This window comes from Anolis sagrei, chromosome 2 (genome assembly GCF_037176765.1).
Source record: "Anolis sagrei isolate rAnoSag1 chromosome 2, rAnoSag1.mat, whole genome shotgun sequence".
NCBI lineage: Eukaryota > Metazoa > Chordata > Lepidosauria > Squamata > Dactyloidae > Anolis > Anolis sagrei.
The window spans coordinates 288,133,947-288,161,653 of NC_090022.1; the positions used below are offsets into that span (position 1 = coordinate 288,133,947).

Genomic DNA, 27,707 nt, shown 5'->3' on the forward strand with positions numbered 1-27,707 from the left:
GGGTCCCCAGATGTTTTGGCCTACAACTCCCAGGAATCTCAGTTTACCAGCTGTTAGGATTTCTGGGAGTTGAAGTCCAAAAACATCTGGGGACCCCAGGTTGAGGACCACTGTTCTAGGAGGTCGTGTCATTGTGCCAGGTTGCCAAACCTCATTGATGAAATCTGGTTTGCTGCTAGCTTTAGAAAATGCAGGAGTGTATTAGCTGGCTAGGTCTTTCGGACATTGGCTTGAAAAGGAATTCTGTTCTGTTTTGATTGCAAAAAGGCTCGAAATGTTTGCCTTGATATTCTTTCTTATATATTAACCAAAATAAAATTAAACATCATTTGGCTGCCATAAATTGGATTACACACACAGTCATAGAGTGTTGTATTGGCTAGAATCGGGTGTCCACTGTTTTACAGTCAGTAGTCTCATTTATATGCTCTTGAACTTAAACATAATAATGTTTGGTAGATGCAACCCATGATTTATTTATTTTGTGCCAAAAGCATTGCGTGCATACAAGTTAAGTATAAAAACCGATAAGGAGCACTAGTGGCTAAATAATTTTAACCAAAACCGGGCAACAGCGACCGCATTGTCTGTAGTTTTAAACAATTATTCCTCTGTACATGAGGGAAGGCATTGTGAACAAGCATACAGGTGTTGAGTTGTTTGTTCTGCTCCACAGTAGCACAAGGTAGAGAATTCTTTTAGATAGTTCCATTTTGCCAGGTTGTCTTTTGATCTGCCCACTCCACTTCTGAGTCTGTTCAGGGACTTCCAAATTGCCCATTTTTTGTTTCCCCTGGAGGCAGACCCTCATGGGGGACCATACAACTGGGATTTCCTGGTTTAGCTGTCCAGAGGGATGCTCTTGCTTTTACTAAAGGAACATTAAGAGGAGTGGTAGTTCTCATGAAGCTTTTCCTTCATTTGAGTCCACTGGAAAGAGACTGGTAGCCATGCAATAGATGGCTTTTACAGTGTTCAACCTTATTTGTCTCACAGTTAGCAGCAACTTCCCGTCACACATCGGGGTGGCACAATTGCAGCTAGCTTGTAGAATCTATCAACAGGTGTAGGTTTGGTACATCCTATGATTATTCACAGTGAATTGGTAGTGAAGATGATGCGCCACCAGGACTGTGGCGCAGCTGGCTGAGTGTCAGCTACATTAAGATCACTCTGACCAAAAGGTCATGAGTTCGAAGCCAGCCCAGGTTGGAGTGGGTTTCCAACCAATTGTGTAGCCTGTTGTTGACCTTTGCAACCCGAAAGACAGTTGCATCTGTCAAGTAGGAAAATTAGGTACCACCTTGTGTGGGGAGGCTAAATTAACTAATTTATGAGAAAAAAGACTCCAGCAGAGCACTCCAGAAAAAAGCATGCGGGGAATGAGGAAGTACTTTATCAGTGTCGTAGAGGAACGATGAAAGCAACAGCTCCCCTGGCGGCCAGAAAAAGTTAAATAGCCTCTGTGTATGTCTGTATACGTTGTGTGTCAATTGGCATTGAATGTTTGCCATAGATGTGTACACTGTAATCCGCCCTGAGTTCCCTGTGGGGTGAGAAGGGCGGAATATAAATACTGTAAATAAATAAATAAATAAATAAATAAATAAGCTAATATCACTTACCAAGGTGAGCACATGTACATCTGCTACCAGTGCAAATGCTTCAGGAAGAGATGTTGGGGAAGAAAAAGAACCAGTGTGGTGCAATGGTTTGAGCCTTGGACTAGAACTGGAGACCAGGTTCAAATCGCCAATCAGTCATGGAAACCCATTGAGTGACAGAGGGCAAGTCACATACTCTGTGCCTCAGAGGAAGGCAAAGCTTTCCTCTGACCAACCTTGTCAAGAAAACTCTGATATACAATTACTATATCAACAAAGGATTGCCCCGGGCACTAACAAGCCACACCAAACAACTGCCAGGCCATCAAATGCTAATCAAGGTGGTCAGTTGAAACATTTACACCTAGCTCCAACAGACAAGAGTTCTTTGTCCCACCCTGGTCATTCCACAGATATATAAACCCATTTTCCTAGTTCCAACAGACCTCACTACCTCTGAGGATGCTTGCCATAGATGCAGGCGAAGAGTTAGGAGAGAATGCCTCTAGAACATGGCCACACAGCCCAAAAAACCTACAACAACCTACAATTACTATATTTCTATGGTATGAAACAGATCTTTATGTGGTAGTAGTGAGCTGATTACCAAAAGGACACGCTATGTGTAGATCTTATGTGTTGGTGGAGAAGGTTGTGTGTAGTGAAGTTAAAGAGTTATATGGTTGATCTTGAACAAATGTAGAGGACTGTGAGATTATTCTTTGTGGCTCAGGCCCAGCTCTACGATCACATCTGCCAGGCATTCAGATAACTTTTACTCGTCTTTCAGCCTCCCCAGTTTGGCATACCACCACCTTTTTTTGATAGGTCTATATACATTCTTGGATCACAGCCACAGCATATTCAAGTAATGGGTAGATTTGCAAAGGCCGATGCTTGAATTCCCTATGTGATCTCTTTGAAATGTGAATGCTAAATTTTACCTTCACTCTAGCATCAATTTGACGATTTAACGTGTGTGTGTGTGTGTTCCTTCAAATCGCTAGTCAGCATATGATGGCTCCAATAATTTCATAGAGATTTCTTATATCAGAAAGGCACAAAGGTTGCAGAAACAGTAGCTTTATGACCATGTTCCAGAAGCATTCTCTCCTGACGTTTTGCCCACATCTATGGCAGACATCCTCAAAGGTTCAGAGATCTGTTAGAAACTAGGCAAGTGAGGTTTATGTATCTGTGGAATGTCCAGGGTGGGAGAAATAACTCTTGTCTTCTTGAGGCAAGTGTGAATGTTGCAATTGGTCATATTTACATTTAATGGCCTTGCAACTTCAAAGCCTAACTGCTTCCTGCCTGGGGTACTCCTTTGTTGGGAGGTGTTAGCTGGCCCTGATTGATTCTTGTCTGGAATGTCCATGCTTTTTGAGTGTTGCCCTTTATTTACTGTCCTGATTTTAGAGTTTTTTAAATACTGGTAGCCAGATTTTGTTCATTTTCATGTTCACGGTTTCATCCTTTCTGTTGAAAGCTGGGCAGTAAATAAAGAGCAATCAGCCAGGCTTTGTAGTTGCAAGGCCATTAAATGCTAATCAAGGTCACCGTTGCAACATTCACACTTACTTCAAGCAGACAAGAGTTTTTTCTCTCACCCTGGACATTCCACAGATACATAAACCTCACTTGCCTAGTTTCCAGCAGACCTCTCAACCTCTGAGTATGCCTGCCATAGATGTGGGTGAAATGTCAGGAGTTAATGCTTCTGGAACATGGTCATACAGCCTAGAAAACTGACAGCAACCCAGTGATCCCAGCTATGAAAGCCTTTGACAAGACGTTGCAGAAATAATAATCACCACTCATTTATAATTGTTACCAAGGTTTTTGGTCCTTTACGAAATGCATAAGATTGACAGACATACGGGCATTGCTTAGCTAACCCATGCTTCTACTATTTTTCCTTTCTCTTGCAGGTGATCAGTTTCTTTAGCTCTCGGATTGAACAAGCTGGGGCTGAACTGTCAGTGGAGCGCGTCCTGGAAATCATCAAGCAGGGAGCTGTTGCACTGCCCAAGGACAGGCTCAGAGTGAGTGTTGGCAAAACCTTTTAGAGTGGCATTTTACATTGCAGCACTTCCAACTTCCCTATTCTTAAGAAGCCTAGAGAAAATGAAAAAATGGTTGGTCTTAAGCCACATTTTCTTAAATGCATCCATACTTGTAATAATTTTATAAGTTGGGCTTTCAGATGGTATACTAGCTGAAGCCTTAGCTCATCTTCAAGGATGATGAAGCCCCTGGTGGCGCAGTGGGTTAAACCCCTGTGCCGGCAGGACTGAAGACCGACAGGTCGCAGGTTCAAATCTGGGGAGAGGCGGATGAGCTCCCTCTATCAGCTCCAGCTACTCATGTGAGGACATGAGAGAAGCCTCCCACAAGGATGATAAAAACATCAAATCAGACGGCCAATTCTTTGCAGACGGCCAATTCTCTCACACCAGGAGTTATTCCTGACACGACAAAAAAAAAAAATCTTCAAGGATAGTTTCAATGCATTACGTTCATCTCGTCAGGAGGCAGAGGCAGCCCTAGATAATTTTCAACGGTAAGCAAACAGTATTTTGGTGCCCCCCCCCCCCCCGAACTTGTGGGAGTTCTGTGTGCCATATTTGGTTCAATTCCATCATTGGTGGAGTTCAGAATGCTCTTTGATTGAAGGTGAACTATACATCCCAGTAACTACAACTCGCAAGGTCTGTTTTCTCCCAAGAGTGCCTCAAGAGCACCCCTGGGCAAAATCAACTATACTGCAAATGCTTACTTTGCGTAACGAGTTGAGCCGCCCCTGTCAGGAGGTGCACCAACATGGTTAAATTGGATATAGTTTGACACAATTTTAACTGCTAGTTTAAAGTTCTTTTTAACTATAAATCCCATGATTTCATAGTTAAAGTGGTGCCAAACTGCATTGATTGTACATTGCAGATGTACCCTATCTCTTTCCAGGAGAGGCCATTGTTGATGAACCAGCTACACATGGCAAAAGTCAGTTCTAACCAATGAGGTCATCTGAATCTCAAATGATAGAACTGGATTATGCAGTGCATGCAACTATGTATTTGCACTTTCACTTGCTCCCCAAACTTTGGACCTGCTGTTTCTGGGAAATACATGTATTATTGTCCAAAACAGGCTGCACACCCAGATCCCAGACACAGGAACCACTTCCCTGTATGAACTTCAACCATACATCACACAATGGTCCCATGATCAGAAAGCATCATGTGAAAATCTGTTGAATCCCTCAGTCATTGGGATTTGAGAGAAGCAGACAGTTCAGATAGGAACGAATGCTATTTAGAAAGACTAGAATCTGACAGAAGAACACTGTGACTTCAAGTAACACCGGCTTGCCATTGTTTGGATAATTGAGAAAGAAGTATTTGTACTACAAAGAGTTACAGTTGGAAGGGCTAGAGATATTTGTGGTTTTTCCACTTTTGCGGGGTCCTGCACCCCTAACCCCCATCAGTGTGGAGGGCCAACTGTAGTTCCAGTTTAATTCACTTGCTTTTCGCATATGAGCATATGTAGCGTGTGAATTTATGTGTACTTTGTTGTATACACTCAAGCCTCAAGGTAGGAAGTGAAAGATTTGATGCTAGACTGTTGGTGAAGTTTTGGTGTTGATCCACCAAAACCAATGCTGTGTTCTTCTTTTGGAGAGACAGAGCAGAAAGCACCACGCTTGTGGTAGAAGAAAATGGACTTGTTTGCAGTGGAAGGGGAGACTGGACATGTTTTGAAGTCACGTCTCCGAGAACTGGAAATCCCCTTAGCTCCTTTACCTGAGTGCTCTTTGAAAGAAGTGTGATATAATTAGCTCTCGCTTTCAGGCGCCTGCTCCTGGCCATCCAAGGCAGGGAAAGTCCAAACTAGGAATTAGCCATCTTTGAAGATTGCAGCAGGAGCAAGGAGATAAAAAAGCAGGTGTTGAAATAACCAGCTCTTGGATTTCTCCTTCACCCTGGTGGGAGGAGATAAATGAGGCTAATAGGCCCTGGTCTTGGGGTGGAAGCGGCAGCATTTCAGAGATAGAGTTGTCTCGGTGGCAGACAAGAAGCCCACAGTCCCGGCTCCCTGTTTTATGGCAGAAGATAATTATTAAGAGCAATTTAAAGATCAGAGCAATAAGTAGAAACTGGCGTCCACGTCTCTCTCTTCCTCCCACCAAAGTTCACAGACTCCCCTCCTCCTTTTGGGTGAAATTATCTGCACTTTGAGGATTAGGAGTCTGAAAGGAGTGAGACCGTTTCTGGCCTATGAGTATTATCTCAGGGGTTCATGGAAGTTAGCCAGAAGATAGCTGCACTTACTCTTTTTTCCCCATTTCTTTTGATAGTAAGTGGGGAAACCTGTTCCGAATACTAGACGTTATTAACTGGAAGCTAACATTTGAGTAACATTTAAGAGATCACATTTAAATGCTTTTGAAAGGAACTTCCCGCTGCTTAAGCCATTTGAAGAGAAAACATTTATTTTACAAATGGCTTTCTTCTGTTGAATTTCTCTATTTTATTTTGCTGTGTATTGGCTCGGTTTTCTTTTCTTCTTTTTTATTCCTTCTTTTCTTCTTTTATGTTTCTCACATATTTGCCAGTATGGTTTTATGTTGCCCATTGCCATGTCATGAAATATCTAGCATTTATGGAAACTTGTCCTACTTAACAGAAACCTGAGGGCAAGTTTTCAAAAGGAGAACCAAAGGTTAGAGAGAGAAACTGTGCCCATTCCTGCAAAGATCATCTTTGTCATCAGCAGTCCAAAATGTGTTTGGAGGATGCTTAGAGCTTTGTTCCTAGTTAGATGACTTTCCCATGACGGAAAGAGTGTGAAGGATGACTAACAAATGGAAGTACTGTAGCAATGTCCTTTGAGCTACCAGGTTCTTGTGCCATGAACATCAAGAAAACCAAACTACTCTTCCAGCAGTCACCAGCCAACACGTCTACAATGCCAGAAATACAGCTCAACGGTGTAACATTAGAAAATGTTGAACATTTCCGCTGCCTTGGCAGCCATCTCTCTACAAAAGTCAACATTGTCACCAAAATACAATACCGCCAGAGCTCTGTGAGTGCAGCATTTTTCCGAATGAAGCAGAGAGTGTTTGAGGACCAGGACTTCCATAGCGATACCAAGGTGCTTGTTTCTAAAGCTACTGTCCTCCCAACCTTGCTATGCGCCTGCAAAACCTGGATTGTCTACAGACGTCAACTCCTGGAACGATTCCATCAGCACTGCCACTGTAAATTCCTGCAAATCTCTTGGGAAGACAGGCGGACAAATGCCAGCGTGCTGGAAGAAGCAAAGACCACCAGCATTGAAGCAATGCTCCTATGCCATCAATTCTGCTGGACTGGACACATTGTCTGAATGCAGGATCACCATCTCCCAAAGCAGTTACTATATTCCCAACTCAAGAATGGGAAATGTAACATTGATGGACAGGAAAAGAGATTTAAAGATGGGCTCAAGGCCAGCCTTAAGCTGTGGGAACAGTGGGAAGCCCTGACCCTTGACACTTGAGCACTCTAACTGGATGTCAGCTGTGACCAGCAGTGCTGCAGAATTTGAAGAGGAACAAATTGAAGGTGAAAGGGAGAAATGTGCCAAGAGGAAGGCGTGTTAAGTCAACTGTGACCAGGACCACCTTTCACTTGGAAACTGATGTTCTTACTGCCAGAGAACATGCGGATCAAGAATAGGGCTTCACAGCCACCTACGAACCTACTGCCAAGACGCCAGACTTGGAGGACCATCATCCTCGGGCTACGAGGGATCGCCTAAAGAAGAAACAAACCTCAGATAACTGTGAAATTTAGATAAATCAGACACCCCAATTGAGATACATACATTGTTTGAATGATTTTTGAGTATTGGAGATAAGGGTTTGAGTCTCCATTCAGCCATAAAAACTCACTGAGTGACCTTGAGCAAGTCCCACTCAGCCTCAGAAAAAGACTCCTCTGAATAGGGAAATGTTGGAAATGACTTAAAAATATTGTTTGAAGTGATGTCTTTTCAGTGACTGGTGTCCCGCTTCTGTCCAGGATCGGCATGTGTCTTGTTAGTGAAATGAGATGTCAATGAGATTGGTGTAAGAATTTTGGAATATTAGCTTACAACAGTGGTTCTCAACCTGTGGATCCCCAGATGTTTTGGTCTTCAACTCCCAGAAATCCTAACAGCTGGTGAAGTGGCTAGGATTTCTGGAAGTTGTGGGCCAAAACACGGGGACCCACAAGTTGATAACCACTGCTTTATTGGAAGACAGCCCTAGAATTGTACTGGAGGACCTTGAGTTTCTTAGAAAGAATGTTTTAATCTATTTTGTGACATTGGCCCATATAGATTTGGTGCTTTACATGTTAGCCCTGTTTGGGGGCACATTTGACTTGCTGATTCCAAAAATTGTTTCCTTTATCAGCTCTAGGTTTTGAGATATATAATCTATGCCATCTACCAGTTGCCATCTGCTCTCCCACATAAAATCCTTGATGTTGTTGTTTATTCGTGACCTCCTGGACCAGCCCATGCCAGAGCTCCCTATCAGCCATCACCATGCCCAGCTCCTTCAAGGTCAAGCCAATGACTTCAAAGATACCATCCATCCATCTTGCCCTTGGTCGGCCCCTCTTCCTTTTTCCCTCCATTTTCCCCAGCATCATTGTCTTCTCCAAGCTTTCCTGTCTTCTTATTATGTGGCCAAAGTACTTCATCTTTGCCTCTAATGTCCTTCCCTCCAGCAAATGGCCAGGCATTACTTCCTGGAGTATGGACTGGTTTGATCTTCTTGCTATCCAGGGCACTCGCAGAATTTTCCTCCAATACCACAGTTCAAAAACATCTATCTTCCTTGGTTCAGCCTTCCTTATGGTCCAGGTTTAAGAAACTAGAGCTGATGTGATTAATGCAATTTTCTGAATCAGTGCCCCAAATAATTCCAAAAATAGGTGTAAAAAAAAACAAGACAACAAGGAATTTGTTGTTGTTATCCTGTGTAATTAAACAGCAAATATCAAACCTGCAAAAGTGGATGGCCAACTCTATTTATTTATTTCCTGATGTCAAGAATCAATTGTCATACCCCCATGTACCAGTACAGATTGCTTTTTTTTTCCAAAAAAGCAAATCATAAGGTTGCTATAGGTTTTTTCGGGCTATATGGCCATGTTCTAGAGGCATTATCTCCTGACGTTTCGCCTGCATCTATGGCAAGCATCCTCAGAGGTAGTGTTGGAACTAGGAAAATGGGTTTAGGGTGGGACAAAGGACTCCAGTCTGTTGGAGCTAGATGTGAATGTTTCAACTGGCCACCTTGATTAGCCTGGCAGTGCCTGGGGCAATTTTTTGTTGAGAGGTGATTATATCATATTTTGGCACTTTTGCTGTGGAAAGTCCAGAAAGTCAAACGATAGTTTTATATTCTACTTTCTTGAAATCTGAAAATGCCACCAACACACCCGGTGGAATAATCTGCTTTAGCATGTGTTTTAAAAGACCTTTGAATCTGTGGCTCATTCCAAGGATCGGTTTATTTTGCTGTTACAAAGAGGAGTCCTTTTTTTCCACATAAGGTCCTAGTTACACTAAAATATACCATTGGTCAAAGGACCGCTTGATGTAACAGTAGTGGTGTTTACCATGGCATCCACAACCTCTGTGTGACTCTCCCAAAGAGAGCTTGTTCATTTTGAAACTCAAACCTCATTTATATACATATTACTCCCAACATTTGAGAAAAGGCGTGCGGGTGGGGGTGCTCTCTTACCTTTCCTCTGGGACTGAAAACCCTGCAGTATATATTTTAATAAATATGAGGAGAGGCTTCTCCAGGGGAGGGAGGAATCCCTTGATGGGCTGCAGGAAATTCATTTTTAAAATACAGCTGAACCTGAGAACTTAAACACCTGAGGTTTGCTTTTCTATTCTCGCTGCCACTCAGTTCTAGAGTTAAAACAACACTTCTACCTTAATTTGGTTCAAGGCCCTGCTGTTGGGATTTATCTCATGGTAAGGAAATGTCAAGGAGGAAAACCTCTTAAGAGGAGGAAACTTAAGACAACTGTGAACAGCTTTGCTGAGCAGTGCAAGAAAGGAACAGGGATTTTGTTTTACTGCTCATTCAAGCATGAAAGTTTTAAAATGCCCTAATGCTTTTCTGGCACCCCTTGCTCCCTTAAAGAAGAAAAAGACTGCAAACAAGACCTCACCATCTTAATATAGGCAAAAGTGCATTAGCAAGGCTCTCTTGAATTTCTGCCATTGAAAAGCCTTGCCGTACAACATCAGCCTTTTACTGTAAGGCAGCCACAGAGTTCTTCAACAGAACATAATTATCTGGCTTTCTAGCTTGTAAGGAGCCCTCCATAAAACATTTTTCTCCTTTATAGACCAAGAGTAAACAAATCTTCAGCCCTGGTTCCTGTCCAGCATCCAAGAATGTATGGCAGCTTTGCTTAACATTTCAAAGAACTGAAGCTTTAAAGGTTATGAGCTAATTGTAACTAGGAAATAGGAGTTTGATCGTAAGGAAAGATTTAAATAGTTGAGTCTTTTTTAGCAGAACTGTGGCATACTTTTTTGTCACATTTTGTAAGGTGGGGGTCAGCTCACAACAACCAATGTGTAACAGAAATGATTTTATTTTACAGGGTAGGTATTTTAAATAATTTTGAAGGCGGGAAAAGTCACATTAAACACTATATTTGTTTGTATTTATCATATCAGACGTGAACTAAGGGTACAGTTGTAGTGGACAGTGTTCCAGGAACCCCCATGATAAGTGAAAACTGGCGATGTAGGGACACTATAGTGTATATGTACAGTATAGCTCTGCCCACTCCTCTCTCACCCTCCTCTCTCTCTCTCTCTCTCTCTTCCTCTACTTCTACGCTACTTGTATTTAAAATTAATTTTCTTGAAAAGCCGTGAAACAGCGAGTCTGCGGTTAGCGAACTGTGAAGCAGTGAGAACACTGTATTTAAAAAACACAAAGTTTTAAAAACTTGGCATTATACTAAATGTTCTTTGACCAGTAACTGGCAACTTGGAGTGCCTCTAGTGTTGCTATAAGAAGGTCCTACATTGTGCATGTGGCAGGGCTCAGACTGCATTGTAATAGGTGGTCTGTGGCTTGTTCTTCTTCACATTCGCATGTCGTGGACTACATTTTGTGGCCCCATTTCTTATGGTTGGCTCTGCATCCCATGGTGCCAATCTGTTTAGCACCTTCCAGGTTGCCCAGTCTTCTGAGTATCTCTTTCTGCATCAGCCATGACGTGAGGTTCCTGGTTTTAGCCTGCCACATTTGGACTCTCACTTGCTGAGGTGTTACTGAGAATATCTCTGTAGATCTTAGAAAACTATTTCTTGATTTAAGGCACTGGCATGCTGGTTGATATCCTAACAGAGGGTGGGTCAGAGATGTCACTACCTTGGTCCTTTCCTTATTGGCTGCTAATTCCCAGCAGATGTCAGGTGGTGCAATACCAGTTAAACCATTGGTTCTCAACCTATGGGCCCCCAGGTGTTTTGGCCTACAACTCCCATAAGTCCCAGCCAGTTTACCAGCTGTTAGGATTTCTGGGAGTGGAAGGCTAAAACATCTGGGGACCCACAGGTTGAGAACTACTGGGTTAAACATTATCAAGTGGTTTTTCCACTTTTACAGGGGTCCTGTACCCCTAACCCCCATCAATGTCGAGGCCCAGCTGTAGTTCCAGTTTAGTTTACACTGATAACTTTGCTCAAGCATATATCTCCAGATGTGTTCCCTCTCTGTCCTTCTCTTTCTCAAAACACACAGGCACATACACTGTAATTTCTCAGGTAACGTTTCAAAACATACTTCGTTTACGAGGGGCTTATTTCAAAAATGTATAAGCAATATAGACAGCTAAAACATTCTTCTACGGGCCATGTGTTTCCAGAGCCAGAGCTTAGAACATTGTGGGAAGTGTATTACAGCCCCTGCGTGTTTTTAAAGGGTGCTAGCACATGTGTGCAAAGTGCTATCACATTGTTCTTTAGTAAGAGCCCTAAATGGAGTCTGGCACTTCCAGTGTTTTCGCGTGGTGCTCTTTGGCTCAGCAGTGATAAGCAATAGACTGTCTGGCTCCTTTGAGGAGCCTTTCTGTAATGTCTGAGCCCTCAACAATTCCGAAACTCTCTGGCCGACTTTCCCCTGTGGACCGTTCATTTATCAGGAAATGAAATTGGTTACAGGATTCCTCACATTGCCAAACCTCACTGACGAAATCTGGTTTGCTGCTAGCTTTAGAAAATGCAAGAGTGCATTAGCTGGCTAGGTCTTGACCTAAGTTTCTTTCGGACATTGGCTTGAAAAGGAATTCTGTTCTGTTTTGATTGCAAAGAGGCTTGAAATGTTTGCCTTGATATTCTTTCTCGTATATTAACCAAAATAAAATTAAACATCATCTGCCTGCCATAAATCAGATTACTCACACAGTCATTGAGTGTTGTATTGGCTAAAATGGAGTGTCCACTGTTTTACAGTCAGTAGTCTCATTTATATGCTCTCGAACTAAAACAAAATAATATTTGGTAGATGCAAGCCATGATTTATTTATTTTGTGTCAAAAGCATTGCATACATACAAGTAAGTATAAAAACTGGAAAAAAATAGAAGGAGTACAAGTGGCTAAATAATTTTAACCAAAACCGGGCAACAGCAACCACGTTGTCTGTAGCTTTAAACAATTCTTCCTCTGCACATGAGGCAGAGCATTGTGGACAAGCATACAGGTGCGGAGTTGTTTGTTCTGCTCCACAGTCACACAAGGCGAAGGGTTCTTTTAGCTAGTTCATTCTGCCAGGTTGACTTTTAATCTGCCAACTTCCAAGTTGCCCATTCTTGGTTTGCCTCTGGAGGAAGACCCTCGGGGGGAGGGGGGGGGGGGATTCCAGTTGGGATTTCCTGGTTTAGCTGCCCAGAGGGATACTCTTGCTGTTGGTGTGAGAACATTAAGAGGAGTGGTTGTTCTCATGGAGCTTTTCCTTGATTTGAGTCTACTGGGAGGAGGCTGATAGCCATCCAGTGAGTGGCTTTTACAGTGTTCAACCTTATTTCTGTCACAGCATGATGACAAGTTTGATGCTGTTACAATTTGTCTTAGAGCAGTGGTTCTCAACCTGGGGTCCCCAGATATTTTTGGTCTTCAACTCCCAGAAATCCTAACAGCTGGAAGACTGGCTGGGATTTCTGGGAGTTGTAGGCCAAAACCACCCCAGATTGAGAATCACTTTCGTAGAGCTACCAAGAGAAGAGGCCACAGGGAGTATTGCAGAAAGGGCACCTAGTGTGTAACTATAATCTGATTTCAACTTGAGATGGGAAAGAAATAGGTTACTCATATTCCTTTTGTGGTCCACACTACATGAATCTGAACCTGACAATTGTGTATTTCAAGGGGTTTAATAAATAAACTTGGTGCAGCAGATATTACAGTTTTGCTGAATCTAAGTCAGACCCTATGATGGTTTAGTTAGACCACTAGGATTATCACATGAATGAAGGAAGATAACATTACTCTCTGTACACATGTAAGCTGGGGGGAGGTTTGGGGGAGAAAATCATGGATTTGTATGTGACCCATGGATAGGGGCAGAAAGGGGAAAATGGCAGCAGAGAGAGTAGAGGAAATTGGTGCTTCTTTTAGGTTCTCTCGGGATAGACTAAAGTCTCATCTTTTTCAGAGAAAGGGATATTTCCTTTTTCAATAAGAGCTCAGGTGCGATACTTATATTGACCTGTGAATAAGTTTACCCAGGCTTTTTGGTTTTTTTCAAAATTCAAATGACTGGACTCACGCATCAATCATAAAATATATCTGATGATGAGTTATATAATACTGATTATAATAACTGCTGAACATTATGGAATACTTCATAACTACTTTTATGTATTAGAAACCTCTTTGTGAGCAATAGCACATTCAAACCATGGTATATGCCAATCATGTATGAAATATAATTTTTGCAGGCAACCGCCAGGTTTATATGATCAGCATCTTTACCTCTCTTTAATGCAGGGGTCCTCAAACTTTTTAAACAGAGGGCGAGGTCACAGTCCCTCAAACTGTTGGAGGGCCGGATTATAGTTTGAAAAAAACTGCACATACCTTATTTGTAGTGCAAAAAAACACTTTAAAACAATACAATAATTAAAGTGAAGAACAATTTTAACAAATATAAACTTATTAGTATTTCAATGGGAAGTGTGGGCCTGCTTTTGGCTGATGAGATAGGATTGTTGTTGTTGTGTGCTTTCAAGTCGTTTCAGACTTAGGTTGACCCTGAGTTAGGGCCGGGTAAATGACCTTGGAGGGCCGTATCCTGCCCCCGGGCCTTAGTTTGAGGACCCCTGCTTTAGTGTGTGTGAAATGTCCCTTCCAGATATCAGCAATTTAAAGCTGTCGGGTTTAGTGATACAGAAAATAACAACAAGACGTGCTTCTCCCCATGCTGCCTCCTGGTCTTTAACAGGAACCCAAACTCAAGATCTTCTGCTGTGATGCCGTCATTTTCTCTTGTTTGTTGGAAGTGACTCACTGGAAAATTAAGGATCTTGTAGTTCAACCTCTGTCCGTACACTTGAGCTCAGCTCCCTAACATTTGCTCCTCCAGCTGGCTCCCCTGTGACCTGCTGACAATGTTTGACTGTCTCGTCTGCAGCTTTGGGAGATTTACAGGAGTCTTGCAAGAACAGTCCTTGTCTGGTGCCAACTAGTGCCCTTGCTCATCCTCTTGACCCTGCCGGGATAAAGCCATTTAATACAAAGGTTAAACGAGTGATCTCGCCCTTCCAGAGTCACAGTTAATCACTGCCACTGCTGACAGTTCTCCAACAGCATGGTTTCAAAACCCTCTTAGCCGTCAAAAACAATTGTACAAGCCGTATAAATATACCCTCTTCCCTCTATTTGAAGGCAGAAAAATAGCCCTGGAGATTTGATGTTTTCTTAGAAAGCACATGTTGATCTTGTTGCTTCTATCCCTCCCTTTATTCCTCATATTCTTCAAGCCAGGAAATAATTTCATGTCTGTTACAAGTGATAACATTCTTGCTAATTTGAGACAGTGTTTTTATTGCTCTTGCATAAATTTTGTAAATCTTACTGTACATTTTTCTTTAACTTAATGTAGTCTGCATTTTACAAATCAGCACATAATCAGATGCATTTTTAAAATCACTTTATTTACAAGTGGGACTTTAACTGAAATTGACGAAGGCCCACTGATGTAATTGTACATTTGTACCAACATATGTTATTGTCCAGGATTCTTAGTCATGTATGGTAAATGTGGCCCCTCCGTATGCATGGATTCTGTGTACATGGAGTCAGCCATCCCTGGCTTGAAAATATCCCTCATAATTCCAAAAAGCAAGGCTTAATTTTGCCATCTATATAAATAAAAATGTAATGTTCGTTTGTGGGAGTAACAGAACTCAAAAACCACTGGACAAATTTACACCAAATTTGGACACAAGACACCTAACAACCCAATGTATGTCCTTCACTAAAAAAAAATTGATTCTGTCATTTGGGAGTTGTAGTTGCTGGGATTTATAGTTCAACCAACAATCAAAGAGCATTCTGAACCCCACCAACAATGGATTTGAACCAAACTTGGCACACAGATCTCCCATGACCAACAGAAAATGCTGGAAGGGTTTGGTGGGCAGTGTCCTTTGGTATTGGAGTTGTAGTTCACCGACATCCAGAAATCACTGTGCACTCAAACAAGGATGGATCTGGACCAAACTCTACACAAATACTCAATATGCCCAAATGTGAGCACTGATGGAGTTTGGGGAAAATAGAATCCTGACATTTGGGAGTTGTAGTTGCTGGGATTTATAGTTCACCTACAATCACAGAGCATTCTGAACCCCACCAACGATAGAATTGGGCCAAACCTCCCACACAGAACCCCCAAGTGGACCACAGCAACGCGTAGCAGGGGACCGCTAGTTTTATATATAAGGGAGACAATTTTGCTACATCATTTTATATAATGGGATGGGAGCATCCACAGTTTTTGATACTGGGGTGGGTCTTGGAATGGCAAGGACCTGTTATACCATGCTAAGTCCTTCTTCATTCAGATGGTTCTTACATTTTTAATAGTCAGATATCTTGACGATCTGTGATTTCACTGGTCCAGGTAGCCTCTCCACATTCACCAATCACATGTATTTCACACTGTTGTATTTATTGTTACTGGGACCAACCCATACTTGGTGGCTAACCTTCAGAAGACAAGTCCTTCTGTACTTTGCTAAGTTGGTCTTGGGATGGCAGATATGAGGTCTGCTCCTAGAGTCATACTCAAAGTGTTTTCGGCTCATCCTGTACTTGGATCGCCTTTGAGAAACCAGGATCATCCCCTTGCCACAATGAGATGGCAGACTTGTGAAGGCTTTCGTTCAAGATACCACCTGAATATATTTGCAGAACTTGGCATGCCCCCAAATACACATCCGCAGAATAGCATGAAGACAAGAATCCTGCATGTCCAATGCTCAGCATCATTCCATTCATCCTCGACTGATGGTGAATAATTGTTATTCCATCTTGGCAGGCATTATTGAACCATGCAGTCACCTCAAAGGCAGAAGCACAATAATCTTCTCTTAAAGGAGACCATCGGTTGAATCTATGCAAGGGTTGATTTATCTTGCTCTTTTCTGTTTGCATTTGGGAAGTACAAAAACGACAGGATTGTTGGTTGTTTGATTGTTTATTCATTCAGTCGCTTCTGACTCTTCGTGACCTCATGGGCCAGCCCACGCCAGAGCTCCCTGTCGGCCATGGCCACCCCCAGCTCCTTCAAAGTCAAGCCAGTCACTTCAAGGATACCATCCATCCATCTTGCTTTTGGTTGGCCCCTCTTCCTTTTTCCTTCCATTTTCCCCAGCATCATTGTCTTCTCTAAGCTTTCCTGTCTTCTCATTATGTGGCCAAAGGACTTCATCTTTGCTTCTAATATCCTTCCCTCCAGTTGGATCATTACCTTGAGGAGCCTAAGCACCTCAATGACACCATGAGCAAAACCATGAAAGGATACCCAATACGGGAAGGTCATGGCAGAGAGGTCAGACTAAATACGATCCCTGGGGAAGGTAATGGCAACCCACCCCAGTATTCTTGTCATGAAAACTAAATGGATCAGGATTGTTGGTAGGTTCTTCAAAAGTAGATCATTCTTGTTTTTATACATTAAGAAGCAAACTTTTTCAAGAGCAGGAATGAAATGTCTTCTGGTCGATTTTGAATTTTGAAGGTATGTCTTAGCTGTTGGTGTTTTGAAAAAGACGTGTGTTGGGTGGAAGTAGGAAATGTTTGCCACACCCATCTCCAAAGGTTGAAAAAGTTACATTTTTGGACTCCTCAAATCTCACAGCAGTCCAAAAGATTCTAAGATAACGCCTATTAAAATATACAACTTTACCAATCTGTGCTTGCCACATCCCCAGCAGTTTTTGTAATGATATCTATATTGGCAATTGACTGGTTGAAGATTCGTGTAATGAAAAGGAACAATTTTAAGTGACTCAATCCATCTTTCATTCTTACATAATGATAGAAGGTCATCAGCCTGACATTTTTTAGATTGCCATAATTCTGAGGAACATGTCATTATTCTGAGGAAATAGACTTAATTTCTCTACATTATAAAAAAATTAGTTCAGCATATTGCAGTTTTAAAAAACTTAGTACTCCAGTCCTGGATTTTATTAAGCAAGTAGTTGTGATCATGCCTCGATTCAAGAGAAGCGATGGGGGAAAGCAATAACAATGTCACTGTAAATTACAGGTAGAGTGAAAGGTAGATCTACAAAATGAGGAACAGTTTGAGAGTATTGAATTTTATTCAGGCTTCAAGATGGTGTGTCGATTTCAAAATGGTTAAAAGAAACTGCTTGCGGTATTAGGTTTAGTGTAGATAATAACTCAGGTCCATGGGTTTCACAAAAGTACTCTAATTCAGGAGACTTGCCCCCTCATCACCTGGTAATTCAAGCCATGCTTCTTTTCAAGGGTAATTTAGGCATTCTGTTCCTTTTAATGGCATGAGAATCAGAAAGTTCTGTTGGCTTGGTAACAAATTGGAACTACTCCAAAGTGGCTAGACTTGATTAAAGTAGAACATTTACTCTTCAGCATACCTGGGTGGAGGCAGAGGGCCTCTGCTTTTATGATAAATATCTGCCTTTAAGAATGGGCATCAACTTCAACCATCAACATTTGATGGAGTGAGGTTTAATTCAACCCCATGGTTACTGTCAAAAGCCACGATGATCCATTCTTTGTATATTCTTTAAGAGGGCAAAATCTGTCAAGGATTTTTTCTTCAAGGAATGGGAGTAAGTAGTACAAAGAGAAAGAGCTCTCTGAATTTTGGCTTCCTTCACTACACATCTTGGATGCTTTTATCATTGATCAAGTCCTCTGTGTATGTTGAAGGACATGAGGAAGGGTAGGTAAGGGTCTCATCCTCGGCAAAGACTTTTCCATTGAAGCACACCTTCAGCAGCTGAGTGCCTATCAGAATTTAATTTCTTAATTTTAATGCATATGGGATTATTGGATGCCACCTTGTATCCCAACCCTGGTAAGTGGTGGCATTGCAGTCAATTATATAAAATGAGATATTCATGTTGAGAATCTCTCGTGGCTTGCAAAGTTTGCAAAATTCAGTGCAAACTTTGGTACTCTGCAATTTGTAGAAATTGGACTGACAGAGCTATGCAAAGCTTCATGATCTCTTTTGGATTTGTAGAAGACCACTTCAGGCTGCAATGTTTATGTCTTGTTAAAAAGTCTTAATACTCAAACCATGGATTTGAGCTGCTTTAAGAAATATTAGAACTAGCTAAAAGCATTTTTTAAACTTTTTGGCCAAAAGAAGAGTTGAGTAATAAAGAAAAAATATTAATGTTATTATTATTACTTTTATTATATAAAGGGTGCTTGAGACGTAGATTCTTTTGCCTTGTGTTTATTGGCTATTCCCCATTTTTTCCTCTTCGTTTACCTTGGATTTCATGCTGGGAAAAAGGCAGGATATAATTTTAAAAGAACTAAATAACTTCATCAGTACAATTGATAATCAAAGTTAGTTCTCCAAGGTGGGCCAAACACCAGAGAAGAGAATCCACCTTTGGAGAGCTAATGGGCAGAGAAAAAGTCTTGTGGACCAGCATAGCAGATGGATTGCTTGAGCCTGCAAGGTACATGATGCATTAAGCTAGTGCACACTACAGTTAATTTGCCAGACTCTTGACAAAACTGCTAAAATGATGCATTCATACAAAAGGGAGCATTCTGTACAGAATTAGTACAGCTCAGTTGATAATTGTTATGCACCTTTTTAAAGCTTTGGCTTCATGGTACGCAGAGCATTTCTAGCACCTTTCTTCTATGACCATGACTTTTAGATCTTGTACTCTAATGAAGCAGAGAGTGTTTGAGGACTGGGACATCTGTAGGGAGACCAAGATGCTGGTTTATAAAGCTATTGTCCTCCCAACCCTGCTATACACCTGCAAAACATGGACTGTCTACAGACATCACACTCAACTCCTGGAACGATTCCATCAGCGTTGCCTCCGAAAAATCCTGCAAATCTCTTGGGATGACAGCCAGACAAATGTCAGTGTGCTGGAAGAAGCAAAGGCCACCAGCATTGAAGCGATGCTCATCTGCCATCAACTCAGCTGGACTGGCAATGTTTTCTGAATGTCCAATCACCGTCTCCCAAAGCAGATACTATACTCCCAACTCAAGAACGGGAAATGTAATATTGGTGGACAGGAAAAGAGATTTAAAGATTGACTTAAAGCCAACCTTAAAAACCGTGGCTTAGACACCGAGAAGTGGGAAGCCTTGGCCCTTGAGCTCTCTAACTGGCGGTCAGCTGTGACCAGCAGTGCTGCAGAATTTGAAGAGGCACAAATGGAGGGCGAAAGGGAGAAATGTGCCATGAGGAAGGTGCGTCAAGGCAACCCTGACCAGGACCACCTTCCACCTGGAAATGATGTCCTCACTGCGGGAGAATATGCGGATCAAGAATAGGGCTCCACAGCCACCTATGGACCTACCACCAAGACACTACACGTGGAGGACCATCATCCTCGGGCTACGAGAGATTGCCTAAGTAAGTACTCTAATGACCTGTAATTTAATCCACTATGTTGAATTTAGATGGGGATAGTGGATAGCTATGGGTTTCATGAAGAAGGCCAGTGGTGCACGCAGTCATTATTGATTTACTGTATTTGTATACCGCCCTTCTCAACCTATCAGCAATTCAACATTATATGCAGAATATAGCTGTCCAGAGCATAGGTTACAAAATTGTTATCATCTGAACTATGATAGTTGCCTGCTCTGGATATGAACATGAGGCCTGCTGCCCTTTTGTCACACTTGTAAGTAGACACCTTTTCATCCAAGGCCATAGGCCTGAATAGCCAGAAGTAGTTTATCCACTGGATACATGCATTGTCTCAGTTATAGGGTGGTTAGATCTGTCATGGAACAGTATGGAAACACTGTGTTTAGAGTGGAGCCTATTAATGAAAAGGAACTCGTGGCTGACCCTTTTAACTGCTTGTATTAATGTAAGGTGTTTATGAACTGCACCCTCAGTGTTGCAGGCATCTGGCACTGTATACTGTACACTAAAAATATAATTAAAAACTTAACATCCAAAAACATGGGCATGTAACCATAAATAAAATAAAACCTTTTAACTTAACCTGTAATCTCTGTTCAGCAACATGGGGTGGATAGCATTTTCCTGGAAGTCAGACCCAGAGCTTTTAGATGAGGAGATGACAGTAGGAGGGTGGGGATTTAGGGGGTTTCAGGCACTGTGTGGGAGGGATGCTGAAAGTTGAGGCCAGAAAGCAAAATTAAGTTAGCAAATTCTGAACTTGTGCTCCTTTGAGACTTGCTGTTACATCCCTCCACTTCTTTCTTGACCTGCATGATTTCTAAAAAGATTTCCAATCAAACTCCAGCACCTTCTTCGTCCAAGGAAATAGACCATGCAAAGGTTATCACGATCTTTCCATGGTGAGGAAAGGGGAAAGCGAAGCACAGAGAAAGCTCATGATTACTTCAGTCTTGTTGGCGTTGAGTTTCGTTTGGGCTTGCCCGCATCCAGTCCCTTTTCATGGCCAGACACTGAGTCATCAACCAACACAAAGGCTGCAGGACTTGGGTCATGCGGAAGCTTAATAGAAAGCTATTTGTCACTGGCATGCTGGTTAGCAGCTTACTCCAAACACCACCACCCCTTCCCAAATCTTTCTTCAAATAGTCACTGATCAAGGATGGTGTATATTATGAGATATATGAATGGAAACCTGAAGAATCCCCTCAGCATGTTTCACATACCCTAATGTTAATGAGTCACATCCTTATCATACTATACAGTTACAGTGCTATTATTCCATCTGAACTCTTCTGACAACATTATATTTAATCATGAGATTTGCAGTTTCAAACTTGTATCTATAACTCTTAGCTAGAGAGCTCCATGGCCTCGCTAAATTACAAACACAAGAAATCCCAGATTGTTTCTATAGGGGTTATAGTGGAATAATACTGCTATAACAATGTAGTGCAATACCCCAAGGAAGACAATAGTGAATATCAGGATTCGGCAAATCATAATTGAGAACTCATATAGTCAGTTGAGAGGCCATATTTATTATTATTATTATTATTATTATTATTATTATTATTATTATTGGGAAGGTAACGGCGCTCCATACAGTCATGCTGGCCACATGACCTTGGAGGTGTCTACGGACAACGCCAACTTTTTGGCTTAAAAATGGAGATGAGCACCAACCCCAGAGTCAGCCTCGTTGTCCAAAATCGTTGTCTCCGCTATTCCAGTATTCAGTTCCACATAATTCCATGTTTGTCTCATACACTCGATTTCAAAGACTTGTTCAAATAGCCACATTTTCACTTTTGTTACAGAAGGTCAAGGAGGAGGGGACTAATCTAATATCCCTAGGGAAGGAGTTCCACAGCCAAGGGGCCACCACTGAGAAGGCCCTGCCTCTTGTCCCTACCAGTTGTGCCTGCAAAGAAGCCGGGACTGAGAGCAGGGCCTCCCCAAATGATCTTAAGCTCCTAGTAGTTCCTAGGGAGAGAGATACATTCAGACAGGTAAGCTGGGCCAAACTGTGTAGGGCTTTATAGACTAAAGCCAGCACTTTGAATTGTGCTTGGTAGCAAACTGGCAGCCAGTGGAGCTGGCGTAACAGGGGAGTTGTATGCTCCCTGAACACCACTCCGGTGAGCAATCTGGCTGCCGCCTCCTAAATTTATGACAGGCAAGCCTTGTTTCTTTTCATTTTTATATACTTGGTGATCTGGATCAAATAAGAAAAGTTCATGTAGGTAACCCAGAACTCCTAGGAAGGAAGGAAAGATACAAATTCCCTTATCCAGAATTCTGAAATACTCCAAAATTGCCCATATGGCTGCCTGAAATAGTGACACAAACTTTTCTTGATGCACAAAATTATTCAAAATATTGTATTAAAAATACCTTCAGATTATGTATACGAGGTTAATTAAATTAATTTTGTGCTTAGATATGGGTCCAATCTCCTAAATAGCTCACTCTGTGCATACTTTATATGCAAATTCCAAAGTTTGGGGGAAAAACATCCCAAACTCTTAAGGTCCAGGGCATTTCTGATAAAGGATACTCAACAGAGTGAGCTATTTAGGAGATTGGACCCAAGCCTAAGCACAAAATTAATTTAATTAACCTCGTATACATAATCTGAAGGTATTTTTAATACAATATTTTGAATAATTTTGTGCAATAATCTATATGTTTCTTATGACAGTAATGCTTCTGACACCAATGTGGTGGAATAAAATGTTCATTGGCTCAGGAAACTAACAGATTTTGCAGTTCAGCTTCTGTGAAGAAAGAAAAGTTATCAATTTGGCTGAGATTAAAACCATGCATAGATGTGGTCTGGGAGGAAATCTTGGCAAGCCAAGGGAACCTAGAAACAAGAAGGCAATAAACTGTGAGTGAGGGGTTTTAGGGGAAAATATTTGGAGAATGAGGCTTAGAGGAAAGGATGGGAGAGGCAGGGAGTGAAAGGAACAAAAGGGTAAAAGCTGCATGCTCTGGAAGAAGAATTATAAAGATAGTGGTCCAGAGACAGGGTGGCTGAAGTAACTGAGGCTTCTCTGAAAGCTGAGGGCCCCCTCCTTGAGTGCAGGAATGGAAGGAAGCAACAAATCAAGGGAAAATAGGATGAAAGTTGCTCAAGGTATGAAGACGCAAATACTGTCCACTGTTGATGGGAATGAAGTGGGCAGGCAATGGAGGTTTGACCTTGAGCGTAAGGGACAGTACAAGATGGGCTTGTTGAGACATGGGAATTTTGCTGGTTAAGATTACTGTTTTGACTTGATTATGGTTCTACCCGCAAGGGACAAAGGAAGTTGTTGAGAGGGACTACACGGGGTTGCTAGCCATTTTGTTTGTGTTTGACAAGCCTTTTTGTTGATTCATGTACTTTTTTATTGGCCTCTCAGCCTGCTGAGGACCCCAGGGCAAAACAGAAGAGACAAGCATTGTGTGGAAACGAAGCCAAGACAAATTGTTAAACCCCTATTTTAAATAAACACATGAACATTGTTGTTGTTTGTATTGTTGAAGGTTTTCATGGCCGGAATCACTGGATTGTTGTAGGTTTTTTTGGGCTATATGGAAATGTTCTAGAAGCATTCTCTCCTGTTGTTTCTCCTGCATCTATGGCAAGTATCCTCAGAGGTTGTGAGGTCCTCACAACCTCTGAGAACGCCTGCCATAGATGCAGGCGAAACATCAAGTGGCCATATAAGGCACTGCCAGAAGGGACAGAGAATTTCATCTATGCTTATAATCGTGCCATTACTGCTCAACCAGGGAGCTTTGAGATGGTAGAACAGAAGCTCTCCGAAGCTCTAGGTGCTCTTACTGCCTATTTCAGGGAAAACCAGCTGATCCCCAACCCATCTAAAACACAGACATGTGCCTTTCATCTCAAGAACAGATAAGCATCCCGAGCTCTGAGGATCACCTGGGAAGGAAACCCACTGGAGCATTGCAACGCACCCAAATACCTGGGAGCCACTCTGGACCGTGCTCTTACCTACAAGAAGCACTGCCTGAACATCAAGCAAAAGGTGGGTGCTAGAAACAATATCATACGAAAGCTGACTGGCACCACCTGAGGATCACAACCAGACACAGTGAAGACATCTGCCCTTGCGCTATGCTACTCTGCTGCTGAGTATGCATGCCCAATGTGGAACACATCTCACCACACTAAAACAGTAGATGTGGCTCTTAATGAGACATACCGCATTATCACGGGGTGTCTGTGCCCTTCACCACTGGAGAAATTACACTGCTTAGCCAGTATTGCACCACCTGACATCCGCCGGGAAGTAGCAGCCAATAGTGAAAGGACCAAGGCAGAGACATCTCCAGCTCATCCCGTTTGGCTATCAGCCAGCACGTCAACGACTTAAATCTAGAAATAGTTTTCTAAGATCTACAGAGATACTCGCTGGAACACCTCAGCAAGCGAGAGTCCAAAAGTGGCAGGCTCAAACCAAGAACCTCAACCAATGTCTGATACCTAATGAGAGACTCCCCCCTGGGCACACAGAAGACTGGGCGACTTGGAAGGCGCTGAACAGACAGGGCTCTGGCACCACGAGATGCAGAGCCAACCTCAAGAAATGGGACCACAAAGTGGAATCCACGACATGCGAGTGTGGAGAAGAGCAAACCACTGACCACCTGCTGCAATGAACCCTGAGCCCTGCCATATGCACAATGGAGGACCTTCTTGCAGCAACACCAGAGGCACTCCAAGTGGTCAGATACTGGTCAAAGGACATTTAATCAACTACCAAACTCGCAAATTTTGTATTTTGTCTGTTTGTTTGTTTGTTTGTTTGTTTGTTCTGTTAGAAATGTAATACAATTGACTGGTTGTCCTGACATGACAAATAAATAAATCACCATATAGCCTGAATCACCTACAATTGTCCATTGTTGTTGTTTATTCGTTCAGTCACTTCCAACTCTTTGTGACCTCCTGGACCAGCCCACACTAGAACTCCCTGTTGACTATCACCACCTCCAGCTCCTTCAGGGTCATGTCAGTCACTTCAAGGATACCATCCATCCATCTTGTCCTTGTTCGGCTCCTCTTCCTTTTTCCTTCTATTTTCCCCAGCATCATTCTCTTCTCCAAACTTTCTTGTCTTCTCATTATGTGGCCAAAGTACTTCATCTCTGCCTCTAATATCCTTTCCTCCAGTGAACAGTTGGGCTTTATTTCCTGGAAGATGGACTGGTTTGATCTTCTTTCAGTCCAAGGCACTCTCAGACATACATACATAATATTAAATCAAGTCCCAAAGATCAATCCTTGTTTTAAGAAATTAAGCTCACACAAACCAGTGGCATCTTAGTTGCTTGCTAGATGTTCTGAAAGCGTGGAGCCAACCAAGCTTATCTCGGAGGGAACTCTTCTGTTGAGGGACTGCTACCAAGAAAGCCTTGTCTCAAAAATTTGCCTCTTGAGATGATAGGACTTGCAATGGGGCCTCTTTTTTGAGGGTTGTCAAGCCAAAGTCAGCATCGTATGGGAGAAAGTGGTGTTTCAGATATCTCTGCCCAAGCTGTTCAAGGTTTTGTATATCAAAACCAGTCCCTTGAAAGGAGCTCAGAAGCAAATTGGAAGCCAGCGCTGTGTGGTAATAGCAATGAAAGGCACTTTAGGTGTCTTATAAATGCCTCTCAGGTTATTCAGTCATGATACTAACCCTTCACATCTGTGCCAGAAACCTGCAGAAAAGGGTGACTTTGTAGATGAAGGCATTTTTTCCTTATTGTGCCTTTCAGGTAGTTATTCTAAGGCAAAATGGCAGCAGATGATCTTTGTCATATCCCATGACTGTCCACACAGTGACTCCGGAGAGATGCAACTGTCTTAAATAAGAAAACACCCGCTGTGTGGGTCATGTGCGTCTCCCTTTCCTTCTCTCCTTTTTGCCTTTCTTCTTTTTCTTTCTAGAGTAGTGAACTTTCAAAGACTGCTGTTGCACTGCATTCCTGTTTCTCCGAACAGAAATATGATTTTTTTTTCTCCCCCGTTTTAATGTCTGGCCTTCTGAACCCAGACGGCAATTCTCCCGATCGCTTCTGAGACCTTCAGTTACTTAAGAAGGGAATAATGTCAGTCATCCACACACATTTTCCAATACACAAAAGATTATGGAGCCAAAGGTCTGCTGCCTCAATAGTGGTGTTAGTCAGCATGTCCTGAACTAAGACAGATAAGAACTCACTTCCTAGGCTTCCCTGATCAGAAAGTTAACAGCTGGTGACAGTAAGTCTGTCTCTTGTTCTTAACTGTTATCGTTTTGTAATACTTTCAGGTCTGGCTTTCTCAGATTAAAAATGTACAAGTTTGGGAAGAAAAAATGTGCCACTGCCCCTTCTGTTTCACTGAGGCCTGTTCCCCCCACCCCTAAATAAAGAAGCAGGAAATATGGCAGGTTCGCCATGACATTCCCATGATGTATGGAGAGAGGTTAATTGGGGGGAAGAGAGAGAGCAGATATCAATTCGAGTTCTGTTTGTGTGGCCCTGGCTTCATGCAATAAGAAAAGCTTTAAAATGAGTTCTGTGGTATCATCTCCCTTTGCAAAAATTGTTAGGGAGAATGGGCATACTGTCCCAGTATATTGGCCTTTGTTATGGTGATGGTATGCATTTCCAATCTGTGGCAACTTTAAGGTGAACACAGCCATTGTACTGTGGGGTCCCGCAGGGCTCAGTACCGTTCCCTATGTTGCTTAACATTTACATGAAGCTGTTGGGAGAGATCATCTGGAGTTTCGGGGTTTGGTGCCATCTGTACGCAGATAATGTCCAACTCTGTCATTCCTTCCCACCTGCTACTAAGTTGGCTGTTCAAGTCCTGAACCGGTGCTTGGAAGCTGTTACAGACTGGATGAGAGCGAACAAATTGAAATTGAATCCAGACAAGACGGAGTTCCTCCTGGTCAGTCGTAAGGCCGAACAGGGCATAGATTTACAGCCTGTGCTTGACGGGGTTACACTCCCCCTGAAGGCGCAGGTTCACAGCTTGGGAGTGATCCTGGGCCCATCGCTGAAACTGGAGCCCCAGGTCTCAGCAGTGGCCAGGGTGCTTTCACACAGTTAAAACTTGTGTGCCACCTGCGGTTCTATCTTGGGAGGTCTGATTTGGCCACGGTGGTCCACGCTCTGGTTACATCCCGAATAGACTACTGCAGCGCACTCTACATGGGGTTGCCTCTGAAGATTGCCCAGAAGCTTCAGCTATTCCAGCGCTCGGCTGCCAGGCTGCTCATGGCAGCAGTGTACAGGGAGCGCACAATTCCTTTCTACACCAGCTCCATTGGCTGCCAATTAGCTTCCGAGCACAATTCAAAGTGCTGCTTTTGACATATAAGCCCTAAACGGCTCTGGCCCAGCTTACCTGTCCAAACGTGTCTCCTCCTGTGAACCATCAAGGGCTTTAAGATCATCTGGGGCAGCCGTGCTCTCGATCCCATCACAATCACAGTCGTGTTTGGTGGGGACAAGAGACAGGCCTTCTCCGTGGTGGCCCCCCATGATCATCTGGGGAGGCCCTGCTCTTGGTCCCGCCACACTCACAGTCGCGTTTGGTGGGAACGCAAGACAATGCCTTCTCCATAGTGGCCCCCAAGATCATCTGAGGAGGCCCTGCTCTTGGTCCCGCCACAATCACAGTCGTGTTTGGTGGGGACGAGAGACAGGGCTTTCTCCCTAAAGTGGTTAGATCTGCCCCCTCCCTCCTGACTTTTCACAAGAAGCTTAAATCCTGGCTGTGGGAGCAAGCGTTTGTAGAACAGATCGATTTTATTGGTGAAGTTGATATTTTATGGACTGTAATTTGTACAGTATTAATTTGGAGGATGTTTTAAACCT

General features: G+C 42.6%; 1 protein-coding gene across 3 annotated transcripts in view; it reads left to right on the forward strand.

The window, feature by feature from the left end:
• DYM (dymeclin) overlaps window positions 1-27,707 on the forward strand; it is a 258,206-nt gene that overhangs the window by 207,286 nt on the left and 23,213 nt on the right. For all 3 annotated transcript variants that reach the window (XM_060761240.2, XM_060761241.2, XM_060761242.2), the window contains one exon: window positions 3,536-3,649. In XM_060761240.2, coding sequence (XP_060617223.2) covers window positions 3,536-3,649 — 114 coding nt within the window. The remainder of the gene's footprint in view (window positions 1-3,535; window positions 3,650-27,707) is intronic.